Source organism: Malus domestica, chromosome 13 (assembly GCF_042453785.1).
Source record: "Malus domestica chromosome 13, GDT2T_hap1".
Lineage (NCBI taxonomy): Eukaryota > Viridiplantae > Streptophyta > Magnoliopsida > Rosales > Rosaceae > Malus > Malus domestica.
Window position 1 is genome coordinate 6,631,705 of NC_091673.1, and position 11,517 is coordinate 6,643,221.

Genomic DNA, 11,517 nt, shown 5'->3' on the forward strand with positions numbered 1-11,517 from the left:
TGAGGGACTCTCTAGTCATCCATCATGGGTATGCTCTGACTCATTTTTCGCTTAACTTCGGAGTTCATATGGAACCCGAAGTTAGTGAGTTCTCAAAAAACCTTGTGTTAATAGAGATGAGCATGTATATAAAGTATAGAAGATCTATTCCCCTGAACGATGTAGCATCTAACAATAAAAATGATCATAACTACGTATTTTAATGAGTTAATTACAGATTTTTAATTAAAGAATCATTACACTAATTAGGTTAAAATAAGCTACATCGGCTTTTGGCTTTACCCCACTCCACATTTAACAAACCAGAAGCAGAAAAACCTCGAAAGAAACATGACTTACAGTCCGAAACGAGCCATGGCGGAGCTCAGGCACTCCATCTCGATGGGGGCTCGAGCCACTTCTTCTCCAATGAAGCGCGACGAGGACTCCTCCCCTTTCATCTCCGACACTCAGCCCCAAGACGACGACGACGGCCGCGGTCGCCCCCCCTTCAAAGATCGCGACCGTCCCTTCCTCTCCTATTTCCAATCCATCTGCCCCTCCATTTCCGACGACTCCAACAGCTCCAGGATCTCACTCTTCATTGTCATCGCCGTCGCAATCCTCGGCCTGGTCTCGATTCTGGCGATCGTGAAACGAGTGGTATGGCTTCTTTGTGCTTTTTCCTGTTCGGATTTCTGGTGTTTGACAATTGGGATAAGATAATCTTGCTTAGAGCTGTGCAATTCGATGTTTTTCAATTAGTTTGTTTGGCTTTCTGTTGCAGAATGCTCCTTACTTGTGTAAAAAAGATGGAATTACTCTTCACTGTCCTCATGTAAGTTGGGGAAAGCTGTTTGCTTGGTCAATATTGGAATTTCTGTGATGTAATTGTGAGATTGTTGAACTTAAATTTACATTTCTAGGTCAAGGAAACCCCTTCGCTGTGGGAGAATCCGTATTCAGCAACCACATCTTGGAAGCCCTGTGCCGAGCGCCGCCTTGGTGGGATTTCAGGTGAGCTGAGCTCTTGTTTTGTTGTTGACTTGATGCACTGGATCTGTGATCTTCTTTAATACTATGTCTAGTTCTACCGTTCTAAATTTAGAATCTTTCTGGCATTGTGCAGATCTTCCACCTGAAAACGAAACAACTGGGTACATATTTATTCACGCTGAAGGTGGTCTAAATCAGCAAAGAATTGCGGTACGTTCTTGCTCCGTCATGTTGTTTATCTGTTCAAGAAATTTCTTTCTCCTAATTTCTTGCAATGGCATATGATCTCTTCTTAGCCAACGCCTTCTTTAAGAAGAGAGAAGAACATGTGATCACCTACAAGAGTGGGTCGTCAAAAACACAAATAGATTTTCTTCTAATGAGGAAAGGGGATCGTATAACTTGTAAGGATTGCAAAGTTATACCAGGAGAGAGCGTGGCTAATCAACATCGCTTGTTGGTGATGGATGTACATATCAAAAGAGTAAGACAAAAGAACAAGACTTGGAAGTGCCCAAGGACTAGATGGTGGAATCTAAAAGAAGAAAAACAAGCAATTTTCAAAGAGAAGGTAATCACCCAATGTGTATGGGATAGAGAGGGGGAAGCTAGCCAAATGTGGGATTCCATGGCTAGTTGTATCCGAAAAGTAGCAAAAGAGGTATTAGGAGAGTCCAAGGGCTTTGCCCCACACCAAAAGGAATCTTGGTGGTGGAATGAGGAGGTACAAACGAAGGTGAAGGCTAAGAAGGAATGTTGTAAAGCCTTATACAAGGAGAGGACCGATGAAAATGGTGAAAGGTATAGAAAAGCGAAGCAAGAGGCGAAGAAAGCTGTCAGAGAAGCTAAGTTAGCGGCTTACGACGATATGTATAAACGACTAGATACCAAAGGAGGAGAGTTGGATATCTATAAACTATCTAGAGCAAGGGAAAAGAAGACAAGGGACCTAAACCAAGTGAGGTGCATCAAGGATGAGGATGGAAAGGTTCTTGCTACAGAGAACGCGGTTAAAGACAGATGGAGAGGTTATTTTCATAATCTTTTCAATGAAGGACATGAAATGAGTGCTTCTTTAGGGGAGTTGAGTAACTCAGAAGAGTGTAGAAACTACTCTTTTTATCGTCGAATCCGGAAGGAAGAAGTGGTTGTAGCTTTGAAGAAGATGAAGCATAAAAAAGCAATAGGCCCAGACGATATACCAATCGAAGTGTGGAAACTTTTGGGAGAGACAGGTATAACATGGCTCACTGACCTTTTCAATAGGATTTTGAAAACGAAGAAGATGCCAAATGAGTGGCGAACGAGCACTTTGGTGCCTATCTACAAGAATAAGGGCGACGTACAAAATTGCATGAACTATAGGGGTATTAAGCTAATGAGTCATACAATGAAGCTCTGGGAGAGAGTCATTGAGCATAGATTGAGGCAAGAGACACGGGTTTCGGACAACCAATTCGGGTTCATGCCAGGGCGCTCAACCATGGAGGCAATCTATCTCTTACGAAGATTGATGGAAAGATATAGAGATGGGAAAAAGGATTTACACATGGTCTTTATAGATTTGGAAAAAGCGTATGATAGGGTCCCAAGAGACATTCTTTGGAGGATTTTAGAGAAGAAAGGAGTACGAGTAGCATATATCCAAGCTATAAAGGATATGTACGAATGAGCAAAGACTGCAGTAAGAACTCATGAAGGACAAACCGAAAGCTTTCCCATAACTGTAGGATTACATCAAGGCTCATCCTTAAGTCCTTACCTTTTTGCGTTGGTAATGGATGAGTTAACAGGACATATTCAAGATGATATTCCTTGGTGTATGCTTTTCGCAGACGATATAGTGTTGATAGATGAAACTCAGGAAGGGGTAAATGCAAAGCTTAACCTTTGGAGAGAAGTGTTGGAATCTAAAGGTCTTCGCCTAAGCCGATCAAAGACAGAATATATGGAGTGCAAGTTCAGTGCAAATGGAGACCAAAACGAGTTAGGGGTGAGGATCGGAGATCAAGAAATACCAAAGAGCGACCGTTTTCGTTACCTAGGATCTATCTTGCAAAAGAACGGAGAATTAGATGGAGATCTAAACCATAGAATACAAGCTGGATGGATGAAGTGGAAGAGTGCATCCGGCGTGTTGTGTGACCGCCGTATGCCACTGAAGCTCAAGGGAAAATTTTATAGGACGGCAATAAGGCCGGCGATGCTGTATGGCACAGAATGTTGGGCGGTGAAACATCAACACGTACACAAAATGGGTGTAGCGGAGATGAGGATGCTTCGTTGGATGTGTGGGCACACGAGAAAGGATAAGATTAGGAATGAGGATATCCGGGGTAAAGTAGGAGTAGCCGAAATTGAAGGAAAGATGAGAGAAAATCGGTTACGGTGGTTTGGACATGTGCAAAGAAGGCCTACTGACGCTCTGATTAGAAGATGCGACTATGGGACAGAGGTTCAGGGCCGAAGGGGTAGAGGAAGACCTAGGAAAACTTTGGAAGAGACTCTAAGAAAAGACTTAGAGTACTTGGATCTAACGAAGGACATGACACAGGATCGAGCACAATGGCGTTCTAAGATTCATATAGCCGATCCCACTCAGTGACTTGGATTTTCCAAGTCTCCAACCGAGAAGTTTTCCTCACTCGGGAAATTAAGGGAACACTACCCCAACCTACATGCTCCACTCAGAAAGCTTCAACATACAAGCTTCAACAAAAGAAAATTCAAAGAACTTAGCGAAGAAGGCTTTGGTGTATTTAACACAATACGTTGAAATGAAGGAAAGCTTATTTATTGATATCCCCGATAAGCTACAAATATGTACATATACATGAGTCAAAATAAACACACAAGAGGGAGCCTTCACAAAGGTTGCTTAGGAGAAGTCTCAGCAGTTGGTAGAGCCCCAGAAAGAGAAGGCACCGGAGGGGGATCATTTGGAGCCTTAGTACTGGACAGAACCCTAGAAGGAGGAGGCATCAGAGGTTGATCATTTGGAGCTTCATTACGCGGTACAGCCCCAGAAGACGAAGGCAATAAATGCCTTTGGAACAAACCCACAAATCTCTGATGATCAAGTAAAACCTGACCATCAGTTTCCTTCATCTGGTCAAGCTTCCTCTTCATGTTTGTAGCATAGTCATGTGCGAGCCGGTGCAACTGTTTATTCTCATGCTTGAGCCCTCTAATCTCCTGTTTGAGACTCATCACTTCAGCCGCCAATGATTCAACTTGGCGGGTTCGAGCAAATAGGCGTTGGGCCATATTACACACAGAACCTGCACACTGAACACTGAGAGCCAGCGAATCCTTAACAGCTAACTCATCAGACCGTTTGGAAAGTAGTCTGTTATCTTTGGGAGTGAGAAGGTTCCTGGCCACCACCGCAGCGGTCATATCATTCTTCATCACGGAATCCCCAACGGTAAGAGGACCAGTAGGGGAGACGAAGGATGGGCGCCATATGTTGTCTGGAGAAGGCGGGGCTGCCTCTTCAACAAGGTTCAAGTCAAAACGACGGTCGGAGGGGCCAGACATTTTCAAAGGTGTTGAAGAGAGAAGAGGTCGGACAAATCAAGATCTTAGAAGTGCAAGAATGAAGCTTCTACTGGTGGAGATTCAAGTGTGCTTTAGAACTTAATGTCAGCCCCTATAAAAATCTGCACTCGACGGAGCTTCAGAAATCGAAGAGGCGCCTGCTCAGAAATCGAAGAGGCGTTTGCTTTCTCAAAAGCTGAGCTGCTTAGAGATCACGAGGGTTGATCTCAGAAATCGAAGAGCCTTTTGCTTTCTCAAAAGTTGGGCTACTCAAAGACCACGAAGGCCGATCTCAGAAATCGAAGAGGCGCTCGCTTTCTCAAAAGCTGGGCTCCCCAGAGACCAGGAGGGCCGATCTCAGAAATCGAAGAGGCACCTACTTTTCCAGCCTTGTCAGCACCTGTCACACGCACACTCAGCTTTGCGGAAATTATGGGCATTCTGTCGAAGACTTCTGGGGAAGTAGAAAACACATGAATCTTACTGTTCAATCACCCACTTCCCACACGCAACAATAGCTCATGGGTACCACAGATAACTTTGCCAAAGTTCTCTGCCAAAGTTGAGCACGTGAAGCTTGCAGCTCCCACTACATCGCTCTGACCAAGAAGGGTAAAAGAATAGCAAAGAAACAGCACTAACAAAGTTTAGACCCATAAATTTTGAAGGTCTAGCTACCATATTATTACCCACAAGGGTAAAGGAACAATACCACTGCTGGATAATTAGAAAGTCCCTGTGTGTCAACCTCTGTGCCTCGTGGCAAGGTAGACTAGCAAACATGCCCAATCTTTACTCACATTCGAGAAAACACTCCCAATAAGATTGCTTGCTCCAAAATCGAAGAGGCACCGTCCTCCGAATCTCGAGAGCCAGACTCCCAACATGACTACTTTATTAAAAATCGAAGAGAGGGTAAAGGAACAGTACCATTGCTGGATAATTGGAAAGTCCCTGTGTGTCAACCTCTGTGCTTCGTGGCAAGGTAGACTAGCAAACATGCCCAACCTTTACTCACATTCGAGAAAACACTCCCAACAAGATTGCTTGCTCCAAAATCGAAGAGGCACCGCCTTCCGAATCTCGAGAGCCAGACTCCCAACATGATTACTTTCTCAAAAATCGAAGAGACACTGCTCCCCGGATCTTCGAGAGCCAGACCCCCAGCATGATTGCTTTCTCAAAAATGGATGAGGCATCGTTCTCCGAATCAATCGAAGAGGCGCTCGCTTTCTCAAAAGCTGGGCTGCTCAGAGACCACGAGGGCCGATCTCAGAAATCGAAGAGGCACCTACTTTTCTAGCCTTGTCAGCACCTGTCACACGCACACTCAGCTTTGCAGAAATTATGGGCATTCTGTCGAAGATTTCTGGTGAAGTAGAAAGCACATGAATCTTACTGTTCAATTACCCACTTCCCACACGCAACAATAGCTCATGGGTACCATTGCTGGATAATTGGAAAGTCCCTGTGTGTCAACCTCTGTGCTTCGTGGCAAGGTAGACTAGCAAACATGCCCAACCTTTACTCAAATTCGAGACAACACTCCCAACAAGATTGCTTGCTCCAAAATCGAAGAGGCACCGCCCTCCGAATCTCGAGAGCCAGACTCCCAACATGATTACTTCCTCAAAAATCGAAGAGACACTGCTCTCCGAATCTCGAGAGCCAGACCCCCAGCATGATTGCTTTTTCAAAAATCGAAGAGGCATCGTTCTCCGAATCTCGAGAGCCAGATACCACAGACCACTTTTTCAAAGTGCTCTGACAGAGTTAAAACATGTGAAACTGACAGCTCCCACTACCGTGCTATGACCAAGCAGGGTAAAGGAATAGCATTACTACTTGTTGTTAGGGAGACGCCTATATATGTCGACCTCCATCCCCAACGGACAGGCAGACCTGCAAAAATGCTCAACCCTTCATCATATCTGAGAGGGCACTCCCAACGAAGCCTTTCGAAATATTCAGCTTTCTTTCCCCCCGATAATACCTCTGCAAACAAGCTATACTAGAGCAAGAATATCTCATATCATCAGGGTTAAAAGCAAGAGTATCCCATATCATGCTTTTTCCCTGTCTTTTCCTTTGGCCTTGTTTTTACCTGCAAGACAAGGAGAAAGAGAGCAATCAGTCAGCACTTGGAATCAAGCTTCCAGCCAGGAACTGACTGCCTGGAACCCCTTACCTGATTACTTACCTGGCATTGCTCTCGAGTACTCATCTTCAACATCTTATGTTTCCAGGGAAGATTCCGCATCTACTTGAGGAACAGATAGGGCAAGTGCGAAGGATACAAGGAAGCATGTGGAGACAAGCGTAACAGCACACGTGCCGATACATCCATTACTCTGTCAAAAGCAAAAGTATCCCATATCAGCAGGGTCGAACGTACTCTAGATTTGATGGACTTGTTTTGACCCTCAAATTCTTCAGTCGGCCTTATACTCTGGAGGAAACCAGAAAACCCTCCAGCTCAGTTCAAGAATAAGCCTGTGGAAAGTTACTTCTTCAAAAGCAAAAGTATCTCATATCATCTCTTCTCATTTTTCTTCTCTTTATCCTTCATGCTGTTGCAAGATGGGGAGAAGGTGAACAATCAGTCGGAGCTCTGATTGCTTACCTTGTCTGTCACCTCTTTCAGCAGACCCCCTAGCTCGGCGACTTGGGGGACTCCTACTACATGGTTTGTATCGCGCTTGACCAAGCCTGAAACTACAAGTAAGCTTCAAGTGAAATTGATACATTACCTTGTGCATCTCCACCAGTTAAAGATACCACCCCTAGATGGAGGAAAAGTACTTCCAGAGAAGATGCCACATCTACCTATGAGACAGATAAGGCAAGTCAAGACGACACCACACTCCGATACTTAGAAGTTTCGTGATTACGAGATCATTCTCCCACAATATTTCCTAATGTCATTTGTACTAAATCATTCACTTGTACTCACTAAAGGAGAGCTTGAACCTATGTACTTGTGTAAACCCTTCACAATTAATGAGAACTCTTCTATTCCGTGGACGTAGCCAATCTGGGTGAACCACGTACATCTTGTGTTTGCTTTCCTATCTCTATCCATTTATATACTTATCCACACTAATGACCGGAGCAATCTAGCGAAGATCACAAAAAGCGACCGTTTTCGCTACCTAGGATCTATCTTGCAAGAGAACGGAGAATTAGATGGAAATCTCAACCATAGAATACGAGCTGGATGGATGAAGTGTAAGAGCGCATCCGGCGTGTTGTGTGACCGTCGTAGGCCACTTAAGCTCAAGGGAAAATTTTATAGGACGGCAATAAGGTCAGCGATGTTGTATGGCACAGAATGTTGGGCGGTGAAGCATCAACACGTACACAAAATGGGTGTAGCGAAGATGAGGATGCTTCGTTGGATGTGTGGGCACACGAGAAAGGATAAGATTGGGAATGAGGATATCCGAGGTAAAGTAGGAGTAGCCGAAATTGTAGGAAAGATGAGAGAAAATCGGCTCCGGTGATTTGGACATGTGCAAAGAAGGCCGACTGACACTCCGGTTCGAAGATGTGACTACGGGACAGAGGTTCAGGGCCGAAGGGGTAGAGGAAGATCTAGGAAAACTTTGGAAGATCTAAGAAAAGACTTAGAGTACTTGGATCTAACGGATGACATGACACAAAACCGAGCGCAATGGCGTTCTAGGATTCATATAGCCGACCCCACTTAGTGGGAAAAGGCTTTGTTGTTGTTGTTGTTGTTGTTGTGAGTATGAAGTGAATGAGAACTTAGAGAAAATGGAAGAAAACAATTTTAGAATTTTATGGAGAGTTTTTTCAGGAGCTCCTGAGCATTGGTTGTAATTTTAAGTGATGGCCACAGACTGTTACCAATTAGTCACAAGTAATTAGCTGTAATAGTTCATCTTGTACAACTTCAACCATATTATGTTTTCCTGCTTGGTGTCCACCTGGATGGATGCCTGACTAAGGCAACAGCTTGTCTGCTGATGCAACAATGCAGTCGTTTTGTTGTGTTTGTGTGTTAGCTTGTCGCTCTTTCATTGGGTTTAAGCTCATTACATTTTCTCTGCTGTTGTTGTCGTCATAAGGGCTTGACTGATCTTTTATATGACATTGTAGCTTGGCTGAATTTCTTTGTTCAAACACAAAATTGTTCACTCATATACTTTTTCAACCCCGTATTTTCCATTACTTTTCTATGGTGTACGAAAAGCAATTGTTCCATTAAATTATAATGGTGGAGATTTGCACTATTCTGATTGCTTATTTGCATATTAGTTTGAGATATGGTTCTGTAAGTTTATTTGTATTACTCTTTTAGAAAGTTAAAGCCAGATGATTCTGCCTTATCTTTGTATGTGAACTGTAATGTATATCTTTTCCATGCAGATATGCAATGCAGTAGCTGTGGCTAAAATAATGAATGCCACCCTTATTTTGCCTGTGCTGAAGCAGGACCAGATTTGGAAAGACCAAACGTGAGATTTTGCCTCTATTTTTATACACACTGTCATAATAGTGTAAAGTCGTAAAACCAGTATATAAGTATATACACGATTAAACAACAGGAAAATACCATTTTTATGTTAATGGTCTCTGTTACAAATCTTGAAGAACTGTAATCTTATTGCTTTCATGCTTTTTAAAGATCTTTTGGAAATATCCCTATTTGAAGTTGCTTCATAAGATATTGTTTTGGGATCTCTTATGCTTCCAATTTGATTTGAGTATGACAATGTCTGCAGGAAGTTTGAAGATATCTTTGATGTTGACCATTTCATTGATTACCTGAAGGATGATGTAAGAATTGTTCGTGATATTCCTGAGTGGTTTACTGACAAAACTGAGCTATTTACAAGTATAAGGTTAAGCTCTCTCTCTCTCTCTCCCTCCCTCCCTCCCCCTCCCTCCAATTTGTAAGGATTTTTCTCTGCAACTCACACTGATTTGTGAATTTTTTTTCTTTAGACGAACAGTAAAGAACATTCCAAAATATGCACCCGCACAATTTTACATAGACAATGTTCTGCCACGAATTAAGGAGAAGAAGATAATGGCCCTAAAACCTTTTGTCGATCGACTCGGGTAAGTTGGGAATTCTTATACTAGTCTGCTGTCCAAGGCTCAGAAGTCACACTCTTGTAGAAAGAAAAGGACTGAAAGTTTCTTTTGTCTTTGAAAAATGTAAGCGTTTATATCTGTTAGAAATCAACAATGCATAACAAGCTAACAATTTCATACATCTCTGGTTTCAGGTATGACAATGTCCCTCAAGAAATCAACAGGCTAAGGTGCAGGGTGAATTATCATGCTCTTAAATTTCTTCCCGAGATAGAGGAGATGGCTGATCTGTTGGCATCAAGGATGAGAAATCGCACTGGAGGTTCCAATCCTTATATGTACGTAACATTGGCACTACGAAAGTGAGCTTAAAATCCATTCAGATTTCTGGTAATTGTACCTTAACTTCACTAACAATTCTACACTTGCAGGGCCCTTCATCTTAGGTTTGAGAAAGGAATGGTAGGCTTATCTTTCTGTGATTTTGTGGGCACAAGGGAAGAGAAAGCTCTAATGGCAAAATATAGATATAAAGAATGGCCGAGACGATACAAGGTAAATAAAATATCTAGGTCTACGTTATGGAGTCAGAATCTTAAAAGAATATCTGTCTTATTGTGTTTCTTTTTCTTTTGATGGTGATTTTGGTATGCAGAATGGTACCCATCTATGGCAACTAGCCCTGCAGAAGCGAAAGGAAGGGCGATGCCCCCTTGAGCCTGGGGAAGTGGCTGTCATTCTTCGAGCAATGGGCTATCCTAAGGAAACTCAAATTTATGTTGCTTCAGGACAGGTTTATGGTGGCCACAACAGGATGGCGCCGCTGAGGAACATGTTCCCAAATCTGGTATGCACCTCTACTTTTGTTTACCATAGCTCTACTGACTGAACTTGTCTGATGAAGACGGCTCATTAGTTTCAACTAGATCTAAAAGATTATACCTTTTTTCCATTATTTAGAGCATCTTACTTGGACTACCTGTTGAATATAGAAAATGAGATTCCGAATAAGAATAATTAGGGGATATGTATGTGGACACTGTTTTGATCTGCTCATTTTACTAATCATAAAGGTAACGAAAGAAGAGTTGGCAGCTAAGCCGGAGTTGGATAAATTCAGGAAGCATGTGACTAGCTTGGCAGCGCTTGACTTCCTGGTGTGCTTGAAGTCTGATGTATTCGTGATGACCCACGGAGGCAACTTTGCTAAGCTGATCATAGGGGCACGCCGGTACATGGGTCATCGTCAAAAATCAATAAAACCAGACAAGGGGCTGATGTCTAAATCTTTTGGGGACCCTTACATGGGGTGGGCCACCTTTGCAGACGATGTAGTAGTCACCCACGAAACACGAACTGGATTACCAGAAGCGACCTTCCCAAACTACGACTTGTGGGAGAACCCTCTAACCCCATGCATGTGTAAAGCTTGAACAGAACATATGGTTGAAAAACTTGACAGTCGATTGTTGAGGCGCATCTCCTCCAAAAGCTCGGAGAATGTATACCTGGGAGATGAAATCTTGAACTTCTACCCGAAAGGTTTGAAAGAATGTTGCACTAAGTGATGAAGAAAATTGAGGAAAAACCAGGGCATGCATCAAACGTTTTTGGGGTTGTGTCAAGAACGACAGATAGTTTTTGCTTGTATCATCAGAACTGTGTAAATTATTAGAGGAATGTGAAAGATGTTTTTCAGGTGGTCCATGCTGATTTTTGTGATCCATAATTGTAGCACCTAGCAGCCTAGTGGTGTTTAGTTTATTTTAGTACTTTTTAATCTATTTTTTATTTTACTACTCGTAATTTATGAAAAGTCAAACTAAAGATTTTTACTTAGATCTACTTTTAACTCTTGAAGTAAAATTTAAATTTTAGGTTCTAAATTTACCCCAACTTGCTTCAACCCTTGGGGCAAATATGAGTTAAAACTCACAA

At 42.7% G+C, this 11,517-nt stretch overlaps 1 protein-coding gene across 2 annotated transcripts; it reads left to right on the top strand.

Annotated features, from left to right (window-relative positions):
* Positions 1–276: 276 nt before the first annotated feature.
* Positions 277–11,284, top strand: LOC103452375 (protein PECTIC ARABINOGALACTAN SYNTHESIS-RELATED-like). Of its 2 annotated transcripts, none has more exons than XM_017337125.3 (11): positions 277–642; positions 767–817; positions 906–996; positions 1,109–1,185; positions 8,908–8,996; positions 9,264–9,383; positions 9,487–9,603; positions 9,774–9,917; positions 10,011–10,134; positions 10,235–10,426; positions 10,653–11,284. In XM_017337125.3, the coding sequence occupies exons 1-11, from the start codon at positions 331–333 to the stop codon at positions 11,010–11,012; spliced, it is 1,677 nt and encodes a 558-aa protein (XP_017192614.2). In that variant the 5' UTR covers positions 277–330; the 3' UTR covers positions 11,013–11,284. The 2 variants fall into 2 exon arrangements, with proteins under 2 accessions (XP_017192614.2, XP_070667274.1); XM_070811173.1 differs by having other exon boundaries at positions 287–642; positions 1,088–1,185.
* Positions 11,285–11,517: the final 233 nt, after the last annotated feature.